Source organism: Coregonus lavaretus (assembly GCF_964263955.1).
Source record: "Coregonus lavaretus genome assembly, chromosome: 14".
Taxonomy (NCBI): domain Eukaryota; kingdom Metazoa; phylum Chordata; class Actinopteri; order Salmoniformes; family Salmonidae; genus Coregonus; species Coregonus lavaretus.
Window position 1 is genome coordinate 8,411,401 of NC_140001.1, and position 17,232 is coordinate 8,428,632.

The following is a 17,232-nucleotide window of genomic DNA, read 5'->3' on the forward strand; positions in this document are numbered from 1 at the left end:
CTGTCACCTGTGAGAAATTATTGACAGAAAGATTCTACTTGAAGGGAAATTTCAAAAAATTACTTTCATATTCATCATCTCCAGCACCACCCCAAAATCAACATATGTGAAAATGGCACCTTTCTACGTTTTGTAGTAAAAAAGAAAGTGTTTCCAATGACATCCTCATCCAATTAGGAGACAATTAGGAGGCAATTGGTAAGCAATGCCTACTCATAATTGGTTAAAATCACACAATGCAGACCGATGATGTCATTGGGAACTTATCTTCCTCTATCTTTTTTACTACAAAACATATAAACACACCCCTTTTCACATGTTGATGTTGGGGTGGTGCTGGACATGATGAGGATGAAGTAGAACATTTCCCTTTAAGAGCATATCCCTCAGAGCAGCTCGGCAAATACACAGAGGGATGTCTGACATTTTGTGCCAAGACAGACAGCACCATACACCTTCAAGCTGGCTTTTTAAGAGCTCTGTGTCCATGGCAACGGTTAACCCAGGAGTTGGGTTTTTTATTCATAATTAAGAATGTTTGGGTAGCTGAGGGTGAGATGCCAGAAACCCAACAGCTCTGCCTCCTGTTTCTGTCAAGATTTCCATCAACAATTCACAAGGCAAAGGCAAGAGCATTCAAAATGGCTTCACTTAACTGTTAAGCCACATAACCCTGCAAAACTTGTATGCCTTGCACATTTATTTAGGGGGTTCATATTGATTTCCAGGGAAATCTGTACATTTCCCAATTAGTCCCATTTCATCGAAAGTATACAGCAAGTATTTAAAACAGTACATAGGTAGGGGATTGTATTGACCAATAAACACGATCAATACGTTGATTAATTGAATTTTAGCTGTTTGACATTCCCCTTCTCTCTATACGTATCTACCGAGGGTTCTCTGACAATGTTTTTAGTCTTAGTGTTTTTTTCTGTTTCTTCATTTTAAATCAACATTTTATCTCTGACATGGTGTGTTTTATTTAGGTCCCGTGGTAATGGTTTGGATGGCTAGGGTGATCTGTCACAAGTGGGAGCACTCTTGGGTTATCTCTCTGTGCTTTTATCACTAATATGAATTCTCCTTTCCATAGCACTTGCTCCATAAAGCTTTGACAAGTGTTGCAAATCAGAATTCTTTTAGTGCACAATAACAAATCATTCATGAAAAGTGCCTTTTAATGTCAACCTTTCCTCACCTGCTGAGATTAGGCGTATCATCAAATAACACTACCTGCTGCTTGAATGTCGTCGGATAAGTTGACATTAAAACATAAAATCATAATGATTCATTTACAAATCATAGATAAAACTCTATGGCAGCACTAGGGCCACTTCAGTGTCCTCTTCCATACCTTGTACCCAAAGGGTTATTTCTCTTCCATACCTTGTACCCAAAGGGTTATTTCTCTTCCATACCTTGTACCCAAAGGGTTACAGTGCCTTGCAAAAGTATTCATCCCCCTTGGTGTTTTTCCTATTTTGTTGCATTACAGCCTGTAATTTAAATGGATTTCATGTAATGGGCATACACAAAATAGTCCAAATTGGTGAAGTGAAATGAAAAAAATAACTTGTTTCAAAAAATTCTAAAAAATAAATAAGAGAAGTGGTGCGTGCATATGTATTCACCCCAACAGAGAAGTGGTGCGTGCAGATGTATTCACCCCAACAGAGAAGTGGTGCGTGCAGATGTATTCATCCCAACAGAGAAGTGGTGCGTGCATATGTACTCACCCCAACAGAGAAGTGGTGCGTGCATATGTACTCACCCCAACAGAGAAGTGGTGCGTGCATATGTATTCACCCCAACAGAGAAGTGGTGCGTGCATATGTATTCACCCCCTTTGCTATGAAGCCCCTAAATAAGATCTGTGTCACATGATCTCAGTATACAGTTGAAGTCAGAAGTTTACATAAACCTTAGCCAAATACAAAAACTGTCTTAGGTCAGTTAGGATCACCACTTTATTTTAAGAATGTGAAATGTCAGAATAATAGTAGAGAGAATGGATTTATTTCAGCTTTTATTTCTTTCATCACATTCCCAGTGGGTCAGAAGTTTACATACACTCAATTAGTATTTGGTAGCATTGTCTTTAAATTGTTTAACTTGGGTCAAACGTTTCGGGTAGCCTTCCACAAGCTTCCCACAATAAGTTGGGTGAATTTTGGCCCATTCCTCCTGACAGAGCTGGTGTAACTGAGTCAGGTTTGTAGGCCTCCTTGCTCGCACACGCTTTTTCAGTTCTGCCCACACATTTTCTATAGGATTGAGGTCAGGGCTTTGTGATGGCCACTCCAATACCTTGACTTTGTTGTCCTTAAGCCATTTTGCCACAACTTTGGAAGTATGCTTGGGTCATTGTCCATTTGGAAGACCCATTTGCGACCAAGCTTTAACTTCCTGACTGATGTCTTGAGATGTTGCTTCAATATATCCACATAATTTTCCTTCCTCATGACGCCATCTATTTTGTGAAGTGCACCAGTCCCTCCTGCAGCCAAGCACCCCCACAGCATGATGCTGCCACCCCCGTGCTTCACGGTTGGGATGGTGTTCTTCGGCTTGCAAGCGTTCCCCTTTTTCCTCCAAACATAACGATGGTCATTATGGCCAAACAGTTCTATTTTTGTTTAAACAGACCAGAGGACATTTCTCCAAAAAGTACGATCTTTGTCCCCATGTGCAGTTGCAAACCGTACTCTGGCTTTTTTATGGCGGTTTTGGAGTAGTTATGCACGCTCAAGTTTTCTGTTTTTTTGTCTTATTTCTTGTTTGTTTCACAAGAAAAAATATTTTGCATCTTCAAAGTGGTAGGCTTGTTGTGTAAATCAAATTATACAAACCCTCAAAAATCCATTTTAATTCCAGGTTGTAAGGCAACAAAATAGGAAAAATACCAAGGGGGGGTGAATACTTTCGCAAGCCACTGTATTACTCTTCCATACCTTGTACCCAAAGGGTTATTTCTTCACCAATACATAATTTACTTGTCATGCTCTAACCAGCATTTTCTCCTGTACAGGAAGCCCATGCAAACAGAGAAATGCAGCACGGTGGTGGATCTCCTGATCCTCTTGTCCTAGCTCCCTCAATGTTTGATGTGCTCTGGAAGTATACCCATTAGTGTTAGCCCAGATCTGTCAAATCCTACTCAGGCCTTGGTGCTGAAACACTGGGCTGGGTTTAAACGTACCTCCCTCCCCATCATCACCAATGCCACGCACACTGACTCCTCACTGACTCCTCCAAACACAGCCAATCCCTCTGTGACTGAGGCAGGCAGGCAGACAGACACATTGATGTTTAGGATCCCCAGTCGATATGTCTACACTGGAGAAGATCACAGACATCAGGAACATCCCTCACCCTTCAGGTCTGTCCTCTGGTTCACCTCCGCATCGCAGGAGGTTTGTTGTTGGATGTTAAAGATCTCAACCAGCACTATGTATCATCCTGAGGTCTCTGCAAACCAACACAAATCTAAGTATTGAGGGATGAAGATTGAATGGGCAATTATAAAGCCAATATGCTCTGGCATTTTGTCATCTTTTGGGATTTCTGTAGATGTTGCTTTCCGGTTCATTCCCACAATTAATTTGCCACAATATAATATTTGATTTGTGTCACATTATATTTGCAATGTGCAAATATGGTTGCACAAAATCTGTTACCTTGTCAAACCTCAATTCAAGTGTGGGTGGGTGGGTCTGTGTGTGCCCTACATACCAAGTGGGCTTTGGTGAGAGACAATATTTCCCCTTCGCTTAATTATGGATGATAATGTTGGGTCTAATTCATATCTGTTTCATTAATGTGCTCTGACACATTCCCTCCCCCATTGGGTCTTCAGCCCCACAGCATCGGCTACTTCGTGTGTGTGTATATACAACCCAACACTGGGACAACCCTCACAGCAAAGTCTTGGTTTGATTAACTTCCTTGGTATCTTCTTATTTATGTTAATTTTGGTTTATTTTTTTCACAATATATTTCCTATCTTATAGTTGCCCTTTTCTGAGCTTAAGAAGTGTCCTTGTATGTTTGGAAATGTGGATACCATCACATCCCTGATATTGAAATTGTGGTTTATGTTTAGGTGAATCATGATAGTTGGAACATTCCGTTTTGGGTGACGATCATTTCAGAGCGAATGCTTGCTTATCAGAGGAGGGGGGTGGGGGTTCTCATTTTGCACTGAACAAAAATATAAACACAACATGTAAGTGTTGGTCCCATGTTTCATGAGCTGAAATAAAGATCCCAGAAATGTTCCATACGCACAAAAAGCTTTTCTCTCTAATTTGGTGCAAAAAGTGTACATCCCTGTTAGTGAGCATTTCTCCTTTGCCAAGATAACCCTTCCACCTGACAGGTGTGGCATATCAAGAAGCTAGTTAAACAGCATGATCATTACACAGGTGCACCTTGTGCTGGGGACAATGTCATTTTAGACAATTTGGCAGTACGTCCAACTGGCCTCACAACCGCAGACCACGTGTATGGCGTTGTGTGGACGAGCGGTTTGTTGATGTCAACGTTGTGAACAGAGTGCCCCATGGTGGCGCTAGGGTTATTGTATGGGCAGGCATAAGCTACGGACAACGAACACAATTGCATTTTATCGATGGCAATTTGAATGCACAGAGATACTGTGAAGAGATCCTGAGGCCCATTGTCGTGCCATTCATCCGCCGCCATCACCTCATGTTTCAGCTTGATAATGCATGGCCCCATGTCACAAGGATCTGTACATAATTCCTGAAAGCTGAAAATGTCCCAGTTCTTCCATGGCCTGCATAGTCACCAGACATGTCACCAATAGAGCATGTTTGGGAGGCTCTGGATCGACGTGTACGAGACAGCGTGTTCCAGCAACTTCGCACAGCCATTGAAGAGGAGTGGGACAACATTCCACAGCAGGCCACAATCAACAGCCTGACCAACTCTATATGAAGGAGATGTCGCGCTGCATGAGGCAAATGGTGGTCACACCAGATACTGACTGGTTTTCTGATCCACGCCTCGATTAGGGCCTAATTAATTTAAATTGACTGATATGAACTTTAACTCAATCAAATCTTTCAAATTGTTGCATGTTGCGTTTATTTTTGTTCAGTGTAAATGCAGTGATGGGAATTACTTACTGGACAGTATGTGTACTTACTTTCAATGGACAGAAGTGCACAAATAATTGATGGGAGTGATGTTTTTATAGAAAGCGGAGGGAGTGTTGGTCGTGACGTTGGTTGTCTCACGGTGAACCTTTCCTTCTCTTCCAGAGTGTGGTGGAGAACGTGTTTGTGGAGTTCAGCCACCAGGAGCTTCTTCAGTTCTACAACAAGGTCAGTGCTGCATGTTGGTTCGGCTTTCCACATGACTGACTCCTTAACACCCGCAGACATGTTGCCTTTCTCCTAATTGTCAAACATTCTCTGTCTCCTTGCAGCTAGAGATGGTCCAAGCACAGTTGGACTCCCTCACTTGATGCGTGTGCCATTCTATTTTTACACGATTACAGCTATGGAGGAAGCCGTGTTGTCATTAAAGTTCCCCATGCACACTGACAGGACACCTATCATAACAATGTGCTGGTATAATGAGGGAGATCTCACATTTCCCTGTTTGTTGAGTGAGAATGATGTGCGTGTGTGTATATAACTGTAATCCAACTACATTTCATCCTTCAATTTAACTATTTTTCTACCTGTGTTTTCCGATTTGCAACATGAATGTTGTTGTTGAAAAATGCAGGCAATGTTATTTTTATGGATGTTTCTATATGACTGCTGATGAAACGTTACTAATGTACAAACGTGTCAAGACATCATGTATATGTAATCTAAAGCACTAGAGGAATATATCCATTTTGTAATCTGAAAAGTGGCATCGTTATTTATTCTCCCACCTGTAGTTTCATCAGATAGGAGTGTAGCGACACAGTTCAAATCTTCGTCTCCACAGTTAGCAGGACAGAGGTTCCTAGATGGAGCACATTATTTTCAATGAGCATTACAAAATGGAGCCATATTAAATGTGCCATTTAAATGAACTGAATTGTCCAACGGTCAAGATTTCACCAAAACAGATAGCTACAGGTTTTTCTCTGAAGGTCTCACATTATTCCTTCCTCCTCACGTAATACCTGTCAAGTCCACATCGCTCTGAACAAAAGAAGAGGAAACCGTTGTCCCCCTCCGCCCCCAATAAAACACTTAACGGCCTTGTATCACATTTATGGAGATTTCTATTGAGCAAAGTTTTCATTTCAATTAGCTGTTTCCTACTAAACAATTATGTAGCCTTTGGTTCTTTTTGTATCAACCTTAGCAGGCAGTGTCTGTGTCAATGTGGTAATAGGCATGTGGAATGGGCTCTAAAGCCGCTGTAAAACGAATGAGTTAGTCACTCACTTAAGAGTAGGTTCTGGCAGCTGCTCCATGCTTCTCTGCCGCAGGCAGGACAAGTTGGAGAATAACTGAAAAAATAAATAAAACCTTTGCTCTACTTTCGTCCTCTTTGAACTCTGGAGTGAAGATACCAGGCGGTGAGCACTCTGAACCTGATGTTGAAATGCAAAAAAGTCCAAATAAAGGTAAAATAAAAATACAAAAATAAAGTCACCTCTCTAGAAAACCTCTAGAGCTCTGTAATGGATGTTATTTTACCCAATTTACAGTTTTGCCACCATGTGAAAACATCACCAAAGTCACTGCCTGAGGGAGCTGTGTATTCTACAGCATGGGGAACAGATGGCTGCTCGCAGCCTGCCGTGGAAAAAGTATCAGTGCTGAGTCTCCAACTGAGAGAACAGAACCGAGTCCTACTCGTGTGTGTGTGTGTGTGTGTGTGTGTGTGTGTGTGTGTCAAGGCCTGCTGGACAGTAAACATGAAGCATTCAGGTTTTTATGGAAAATTGTCAAGGGTGGCCTGAACCAGCCAGCTCAAGTAAGTGGATAATGCACTAATCCTGGATAAGACTAGTCAACTACTGTGCAAAGAGCGCTGGCCTTCAAATAATGGGCTGAGATAACGGCAGCCCTGGTACAAATGGGCCAAGAAGAAGAAGCAGACAATTTAACCCAGTCACAAACTGACGATAAAAATAAAATAAAAACTCAATGGTCTGCACACAGTATTTAGTTGAGACACTTGAGTGTTAACCATAAAGATGGACAATAACATTGAAAATAGAAGGGGTGATACTCTGTAGTGTGCAAGGCCGTCTAAGGAACTCCAGAAGTATTTGCTCTCCAGGCTAAAACTTCACAGAGAAGAATCAACGCTTCCGCACATCAACTCAACTAAATAAACGTCTCATCTTGCTTTTAGTGGCAGATTATAGGGCACAGTTTGCACTGCAGAGCGACAGTGTCTCCCATAGACAATATAACAAGTGTTCTATGTCTATGGCGTCTCCACTGTGATGAATTATGTGATGTAATGGTACAATGGGGTGGGGGTTTCTGGATCCACAGCCAGCTGAAACCATGGGCATTACCAGACCTGAGGACACACAGCCCCAGAACCCCACCAGCCACCAACTTACTGTACTGTCGTGCTCACAGGGTCCTCTCCTCTCAGGTCGAGCCCTGAGCCTCACCAACAATGCCTCCTCCTGTCAAAATCCGGCGATCCCTTATCACATAGGCTCATGTCAGCAGAATGGGCCGAATCAGCCCAAGTGTCTGGAAAACAAGTGTCATTGTTTTGTGGCTCCGCTGCTGCTGTTCTTGGTGCCACCGACCGAGGTCTGAGTGGAGGCCATAGAGAATGATAGAGGCCTCTTGTATTGGGTGCGCCATTAAGGGCTTCCACCATTTTAATGTAGTCAACTGGGTGTGACTTCCAACTTCATTGGCTGGTCCCTCCTGGTGACCCTGTTGGAGTCATGGACCAAACCGGGTCATCAGGAGGGATCAGCCAATCGTGAAGAAGAAAATGTACTACTTTAGAATGGGGGGTATGAAAAATAAAAAATGTATGCACTCACTGGATAAGAGCGTCTGCTAAATGACTAAAATGTGGTCCTCTGTAGCTCAATTGGTAGAGCATGGCGCTTGTAACGCCAGGGTAGTGGGTTCGATCCCCGGGACCACCCATACGTAAAAATGTATGCACACATGACTGTAAGTCGCTTTGGATAAAAGCATCTGCTAAATGGCATATTATTATTATTATTATTATAATATGTAAATGTAAAATGAGATAGCTTCAGTGGCACTGCCCATGCTGTCACAGACGCTATACAGTGGGGGAAAAAAGTATTTAGTCAGCCACCAATGGTCCAAGTTCTCCCACTTAAAAAGATGAGAGGCCTGTAATTTTCACCATAGGTACACGTCAACTATGACAGACAAAATGAGATTTTTTTTCTCCAGAAAATCACATTGTAGGATTTTTTATGAATTTATTTGCAAATTATGGTGGAAAATAAGTATTTGGTCAATAACAAAAGTCTTCACAAGGTTTTCCCACACTGTTGCTGGTATTTTGGCCCATTCCTCCATGCAGATCTCCTCTAGAGCAGTGATGTTTTGGGGCTGTCGCTGGGCAACACGGACTTTCAACTCCCTCCAAATATTTTCTATGGGGTTGAGATCTGGAGACTGGCTAGGCCACTCCAGGACCTTGAAATGCTTCTTACGAAGCCACTCCTTCGTTGCCCGGGCGGTGTGTTTGGGATCATTGTCATGCTGAAAGACCCAGCCACGTTTCATCTTCAATGCCCTTGCTGATGGAAGGAGGTTTTCACTCAAAATCTCACGATACATGGCCCCATTCATTCTTTCCTTTACACGGATCAGTCGTCCTGGTCCCTTTGCAGAAAAACAGCCCCAAAGCATGATGTTTCCACCCCCATGCTTCACAGTAGGTATGGTGTTCTTTGGATGCAACTCAGCATTCTTTGTCCTCCAAACACGACGAGTTGAGTTTTGACCAAAAAGTTCTATTTTGGTTTCATCTGACCATATGACATTCTCCCAATCCTCTTCTGGATCATCCAAATGCACTCTAGCAAACTTCAGACGGGCCTGGACATGTACTGGCTTAAGCAGGGGGACACGTCTGGCACTGCAGGATTTGAGTCCCTGGCGGCGTAGTGTGTTACTGATGGTAGGCTTTGTTACTTTGGTCCCAGCTCTCTGCAGGTCATTCACTAGGTCCCCCCGTGTGGTTCTGGGATTTTTGCTCACCGTTCTTGTGATCATTTTGACCCCACGGGGTGAGATTATCAGTGGTCTTGTATGTCTTCCATTTCCTAATAATTGCTCCCACAGTTGATTTCTTCAAACCAAGCTGCTTACCTATTGCAGATTCAGTCTTCCCAGCCTGGTGCAGGTCTACAATTTTGTTTCTCGTGTCCTTTGACAGCTCTTTGGTCTTGGCCATAGTGGAGTTTGGAGTGTGACTGTTTGAGGTTGTGGACAGGTGTCTTTTATACTGATAACAAGTTCAAACAGGTGCCATTAATACAGGTAACGAGTGGAGGACAGAGGAGCCTCTTAAAGAAGAAGTTACAGGTCTGTTAGAGCCAGAAATCTTGCTTGTTTGTAGGTGACCAAATACTTATTTTCCACCATAATTTGCAAATAAATTCATTAAAAATCCTACAATGTGATTTTCTGGATTTTTTTCCCCTCATTTTGTCTGTCATAGTTGACGTGTACCTATGATGAAAATTACAGGCCTCTCTCATCTTTTTAAGTGGGAGAACTTGCACAATTGGTGGCTGACTAAATACTTTTTTCCCCCACTGTATTTGCACAGATAAAAAGTCCTCTATCTATCTCTATGGTGGAGGCCGGTGTCTGCTGAGGATGTCTCCAGCCTTCTTGGCAGCACAGCGTCATGACAGTCGTGCCACTATACACTAGCTTCTTCTTTCTCCTCACCAGTTTCTTCAGCCGTCGTATTTTCTCTTCCACTCTGTGTTAGATCACCGCTTTAAGTCGTTTGCTCTCTCTCGCTCTCTTCCTCCCTCTCTCTCTCGCTCTCTTCCTCCCTCTCCCACTCTCCCTCTTGTTTGCTGCAGATGTCCTTGTTTTTGTGTTGCGTGAAGCGTGGCGGCGCCCTCACTGAGGTGGCCGTTTTGTTGCAGTACATTGGGCAAATAGTTGGAGACACAGATGGGAGGTGGTGGTGGTACACATGGCAGGTTCAGGGAGAGAGGAGGCCTCTCCGCCCTCTGCTAACAGATTGAGGGGTGGCCGTCAGCCCTAACATACTGCTCAGCCCGCAGGCTCTCCATCAAACAACCCTAGCTTCATTTTGATCTCCTTACTTATTTTGATATTCATTTGTGCCCGTGATCATCCTGTGACCTATTTATCCAACGCTAACAAATTGAAGAGATACACTACTTGGCCAAAAGTATGTGGACACCTGCTCGTCGAACATATAATTCCAAAATCACGGGCTTTAATATGGAGTTTGTCCCCTCTTTGCTGCTATAACAGCCTCCACTCCTCTGGGATGGCTTTCCATTAGATGTTGGAATCTTGCTGCGGGGACTTGCTTCCATTCAGCCACAAGCATTAGTGAGGTTGGGCACTGATGTCGGGCGATTAGGCCTGGCTAGCAGTCGGCGTTCCAATTCATCCCAAAGGTGTTCGATGGGGTTGAGGTCATGGCTCTGTGCAGGCCAGTTAAGTTATTCCACGCCGATCTTGACCAAACCATTTCTGTATGGACCTCGCTTTGTGCATGGGGGCATTGCCATGCTGAAACATGAAAGGGCCTTCCTCAAACTGTTGCCACAAAGTTGGAAGCACAGAATCGTCTAGAATGTCATTGTATGCTGTAACATTAAGATTTCTCTTCACTGGAACCAAAGGGCCTAGCCCGAACCATGAAAAACAGCACCAGACCATTATTCCTCCTCCACCAAACTTTACAGTTGGCACTATGCATTCGGGCAGCTTTCTCCTGGCATCTGCCAAACCCTGATTTGTCCATCGGACTGCCAGGTGGTGAAGCGTGATTCATCACTCCAGAGAACGCGTTTCCACTGCTCCAGAGTCCAATGGCGGCGAACTTTACACCACTCCAGCCGACGCTTGGCATTGCACACTGTGATCTTAGGCTTGTGTGCGGCTGCTCGGCCATGGAAACCCATTTCATGACGCTCCCGACGAACAGTTCTTGTGTTGACATTGCTTCCAGAGGCAGTTTGGAACTTGGTAGTGAGTGTTGCAACTGAGGACCAGTGGCGATTTTAGCATGTAAATGTTGGTGGGGCAAACTCCCCCCAATTTTTTTTAAATGCATGCCAGCAAAGCCACAACCCTACACAACACATTCATTGCACTATAACAGTGAAAAACTGTCCCCACAAACTGTTAGGGCCTACATAAAGCTGTCCCAACAGCAGAGCTACACCTGGCTATCAAAGGAGCCTTGTCTGGCAGCTAAACAGTTCATTCAGCCTCATTTACTGCCTTTTTTAAAAACATAGCTGATATGGTTGACTTGCTTAAACAAATTAGGTTTCTACTGACAATTGAGATGTACAAACTATGGCATAAGGGAACGACGAGCAGATAAGAGGCAATCCGTAATTTCAATTAATACAATGAGCGAGCTAGGATGGACGTAGTCATTATAACTACTTGTTTAGCACTTTTGAAATGTATAGCGAAAGAATTCAGAACATGGGCCGTTCTTACAGTATTCTCCCTGTACACCAAGTCAGAACAATAGGATAAATAAAGGGGTCATATAAGCAGACAATGAAAGCTCTTACAATACTCAATGATTATATTTCTCTACAACAGGCTATAGGCTACATGTGCACCACCAAGTCAGAACAGTAGGCTAAGTTATGAGAGGGAAAGGGACCAAATTATTAGGGTGAGGCACATGGGCTACTAACAGCTTACTACACAACATGCACTTAGTATTACTTTCTTAGCTACAGTATACATACCTCCCTGGCATATTACATCATTTATGCAGGGAGGGGGGGGGGGGGGGGGGGTAGAAGGATTACTTTATCCTATCCCAGATATTTCTTAAAGAGGTGGGGTTTCAAATGTCTCCGGAAGGTGGTGAGTGACTCCGCTGTCCTGGCGTCGTGAGGTTGAGTTGTCTTGAACTCACTGAAGTCTGAGATTTCCCAGTTCCGAGTTTCCAGTTGTTTTAAACGCGGCAGAAGTCATGCTGGATTGACAGCATGGCCAATGTATTCAACCTTTTCTGGCCCATGGTGTGTTGCGAGTGAATGTTGATCCTTTTAAGCTTGGAAAACAGACCCTTAAACACAGACTTGGACCACACACCCTCTCCACTGAATAGCAGGCTAGTGATTGCTTTGCAAAGCTTGCAGTTAGCCACTGATTCCTTCCAAACCACTCATTGTTGAATTTGCGATTTCCAATGGCCGATGAGCACCTATACGTTTTATCTATAATTTGACGTCATTTTATCTGTGGCCAATGACCTTGAACCTTCTTGGATGGGCACTTCTAATGTAAATCTATGGCAGCACCCAAGGGGCTTGAATTTTTGACCTATCCCCGTATATTTTACGGTAACGTAGTGTCCCCATGAGTGACAGAACACTGAGCCAATCACGGCGCAACTAGAGAACATTACCAACCCCTACGCTCCATATTTTCCGCTGGCTGCCCACCACCACAGAGAGCACTGAGCTAGGCTGAAACACCTGCAATTTGAGGCTGAAACCAAAAAAGAGACCATGTTTGTATGCAGCTTTATTAACTGAATTCTTATTATTTTTACATTGTTTGCAAACTGATATGTGACATGTATTAATGCCAAAATAACATGCAAAACAGGCAATGCCAAGACTGTGCAAAGCTGTCATCAAGGCAAAGGGTGGCCATTTGAAGAATCTCAAATCTCAAAGATATTTTGATTTGTTTAACACTTTTTTGGTTACTACATGATTCCATACGTGTTATTTCATAGTTTTAATGTCTTCACTATTATTCTACAATGTAAAAAATAGTCAAACTAATGAAAAACCCTTAAATGAGTAGGTGTGTCTGTCACGCCCTGGCTCTGGGGACTCTTAAATGTTGAGCCAGGGTGTGTAGTTTCTGTGTTGTGTTTATTTCTATGGTGAATATCTATTATGTGTAGATCTATGTTGGCCGGTTTGGTTCCCAATCAGAGGCAGCTGTAGCTCGTTGTCTCTGATTGGGGACCATACTTAGGCAGCCTTTTGGCACCAGTCAGTTGTGGGATCTTGTTCCGTGTAAGGTATGTTGTTTGTATGCTACCTTGGACTTCACGTTTCGTTTGTTGTTTTGTCGTGTGTTTAGTCGTTAATAAACATGAATGCATATCACGCTGCGCCTTGGTCCTTCTCGTCCGTAAACGATCGTGACAGTGTCCAAACATTTGACTGGTAGTGTGTATTTATATATACAGTGAGGGAAAAAAGTATTTGATCCCCTGCTGATTTTGTACGTTTGCCCACTGACAAAGACATGATCAGTCTATAATTTTAATGGTAGGTTTATTTGAACAGTGAGAGACAGAATAACAACAACAAAATCCAGAAAAACGCATGTAAAATATGTTATGAATTGATTTGCATTTTAATGAGGGAAATAAGTATTTGACCCCTCTGCAAAACATTACTTAGTACTTGGTGGCAAAACCCTTGTTGGCAATCACAGAGGTCAGATGTTTCTTGTAGTTGGCCACCAGGTTTGCACACATCTCAGGAGGGATTTTGTCCCACTCCTCTTTGCAGATCTTCTCCAAGTCATTAAGGTTTCGAGGCTGACGTTTGGCAACTCGAACCTTCAGCTCCCTCCACAGATTTTCTATGGGATTAAGGTCTGGAGACTGGCTAGGCCACTCCAGGACCTTAATGTGCTTCTTCATGAGCCACTCCTTTGTTGCCTTGGCCGTGTGTTTTGGGACATTGTCATACTGGAATACCCATCCACGACCCATTTTCAATGCCCTGGCTGAGTGAAGTAGGTTCTCACCCAAGATTTGACGGTACATGGCCCCGTCCATCGTCCCTTTTGATGCGGTGAAGTTGTCCAGTCCCCTTAGCAGAAAAACACCCCCAAAGCATAATGTTTCCACCTCCATGTTTGACGGTGGGGATGGTGTTCTTGGGGTCATAGGCAGCATTCCTCCTCCTCCAAACACGGCGAGTTGAGTTAATGCCAAAGAGCTCAATTTTGGTCTCATCTGACCACAACACTTTCACCCAGTTCTCCTCTGAATCATTCAGATGTTCATTGGCAAACTTCAGACCGGCCTGTATATGAGCTTTCTTGAGCAGGGGGACCTTGCGGGCGCTGCAGGATTTCAGTCCTTCACGGCGTAGTGTGTTACCAATTGTTTTCTTGGTGACTATGGTTCCAGCTGCCTTGAGATCATTGACAAGATCCTCCCGTGTAGTTCTGGGCTGATTCATCACTGTTCTCATGATAATTGCAACTCCACGAGGTGAGATCTTGCATGGAGCCCCAGGCCGAGGGAGATTGACAGTTCTTTTGTGTTTCTTCCATTTGCGAATAATCGCACCAGCTGTTGTGACCTTCTCACCAAGCTGCTTGGCGATGGTCTTGTAGCCCATTCCAGCCTTGTGTAGGTCTACAATCTTGTCCCTGACATCCTTGGAGAGCTCTTTGGTCTTGGCCATGGTGGAGAGTTTGGAATCTGATTGATTGATTGCTTCTGTGGACAGGTGTCTTTTATACAGGTAACAAACGGAGATTAAGAGCATTCCCTTTGAGTGTGCTCCTAATCTCAGCTCGTTACCTGTATAAAAGACACCTGGGAGCCAGACATCTTTCTGATTGAGAGGGGTCAAATACTTATTTCCCTCATTAAAATGCAAATCAATTTATAACATTTTTGACATTCGTTTTTCTGGATTTTTTTGTTGTTATTCTGTCTCTCACTGTTCAAATAAACCTACCATTAAATTATAGACTGATCATGTCTTTGTCAGTGGGCAAATGTACAAAATCAGCATGGAATCAAATACTTTTTTCCCTCACTGTATATATATACAGTGGGGGAAAAAAGTATTTAGTCAGCCACCAATTGCAAGTTCTCCCATGAGAGAGGCCTGTAATTTTCATCATAGGTACACATCAACTATGACAGACAAATTGAGAAGATTTTTTCCAGAAAATCACATTGTAGGATTTTTTATGAATTTATTTGCATATTATGGTGGAAAATAAGTATTTGGTCACCTACAAACAAGCAAGATTTCTGGCTCTCACAAACCTGTAACTTCTTCTTTAAGAGGCTCCTCTGTCCTCCACTCGTTACCTGTATTAATGGCACCTGTTTGAACTTGTTATCAGTATAAAAGACACCTGTCCACAACCTCAAACAGTCACACTCCAAACTCCACTATGGCCAAGACCAAAGAGCTGTCAAAGGACACCAGAAACAAAATTGTAGACCTACACCAGGCTGGGAAGACTGAATCTGCAATAGGTAAGCAGCTTGGTTTGAAGAAATCAACTGTGGGAGCAATTATTAGGAAATGGAAGACATACAAGACCACTGATAATCTCCCTCAATCTGGGGCTCCACGCAAGATCTCACCCCGTGGGGTCAAAATGATCACAAGAACGGTGAGCAAAAATCCCAGAACCACACGGGGGGACCTAGTGAATGACCTGCAGAGAGCTGGGACCAAAGTAACAAAGCCTACCATCAGTAACACACTACGCCGCCAGGGACTCAAATCCTGCAGTGCCAGACATGTCCCCCTGCTTAAGTACATGTCCAGGCCCGTCTGAAGTTTGCTAGAGTGCATTTGGATGATCCAGAAGAGGATTGGGAGAATGTCATATGGTCAGATGAAACCAAAATAGAACTTTTTGGTAAAAACTCAACTTGTCGTGTTTGGAGGACAAAGAATGCGGAGTTGCATCCAAAGAACACCATACCTACTGTGAAGCATGGGGGTGGAAACATCATGCTTTGGGGCTGTTTTTCTGCAAAGGGACCAGGACGACTGATCCGTGTAAAGGAAAGAATGAATGGGGCCATGTATCGTGAGATTTTAAGTGAAAACCTCCTTCCATCAGCAAGGGCATTGAAGATGAAACGTGGCTGGGTCTTTCAGCATGACAATGATCCCAAACACACCGCCCGGGCAACAAAGGAGTGGCTTCGAAAGAAGCATTTCAAGGTCCTGGAGTGGCCTAGCCAGTCTCCAGATCTCAACCCCATAGAAAATCTTTGGAGGGAGTTGAAAGTCTGTGTTGCCCAGCGACAGCCCCAAAACATCACTGCTCTAGAGGAGATCTGCATGGAGGAATGGGCCAAAATACCAGCAACAGTGTGTGAAAACCTTGTGAAGACTTACAGAAAACGTTTGACCTGTGTCATTGCCAACAAAGGGTATATAACAAAGTATTGAGAAACTTTTGTTATTGACCAAATACTTATTTTCCACCATAATTTGCAAATAAGTTCATTAAAAATCCTACAATGTGATTTTCTGGAGAAAAAAAATCTCATTTTGTCTGTCAAAGTTGACGTGTACCTATGATGAAAATTACAGGCCTCTGTCATCTTTTTAAGTGGGAGAACTTGCACAATTGGTGGCTGACTAAATACTTTTTTTCCCCCACTGTACAGTTGAAGTCGGAAGTTGACATACACCTTAGCCAAATACATTTAAACTCAGTTTTTCACAATTCCTGACATTTAATCCTAGTAAAAATTCCCTGTCTTAGGTCAGTTAGGATCACCACTTTATCATCACATTCTTTCATCACATTCCCAGTGGGTCAGAAGTTTATATACACTCAATTAGTATTTGGTAGCATTGCCTTTAAATTGTTTAACTTGGGTCAAACGTTTTGGGTAGCCTTCCACAAGCTTCCCACAATAAGTTGGGTGAATTGTGGCCCATTCCTCCTGACAGAGCTGGTGTAACTGAGTCAGGTTTGTAGGCCTCCTTGCTCGCACACGCTTTTTCAGTTCTGCCCACACATTTTCTATAGGATTGAGGTCAGGGCTTTGTGATGGCCGCTCCAATACCTTGACTTTGTTGTCCTTAAGCCATTTTGCCACAACTTTGGAAGTATGCTTGGGGTCATTGTCCATTTGGAAGACCCATTTGTGACCAAGCTTTAACTTCCTGACTGATGTCTTGAGATATTGCTTCAATATATCCACATAATTTTCCTTCCTCATGACGCCATCTATTTTGTGAAGTGCACCAGTCCCTCCTGCAGCCAAGCACCCCCACAGCATGAT

General features: G+C 43.3%; 1 protein-coding gene across 1 annotated transcript in view; it reads left to right on the plus strand.

Moving 5' to 3' along the window:
* The window catches only part of commd10 (COMM domain containing 10), a 40,309-nt gene extending 33,796 nt beyond the window's left edge, over positions 1-6,513 (plus strand). Inside the window, exons 6-7 of the mRNA XM_084176257.1 lie at positions 5,289-5,351; positions 5,456-6,513. Coding sequence (XP_084032383.1) covers positions 5,289-5,351; positions 5,456-5,494 — 102 coding nt within the window. The 3' untranslated portion in view covers positions 5,495-6,513. The remainder of the gene's footprint in view (positions 1-5,288; positions 5,352-5,455) is intronic.
* The last annotated feature ends 10,719 nt before the right edge of the window (positions 6,514-17,232 follow it).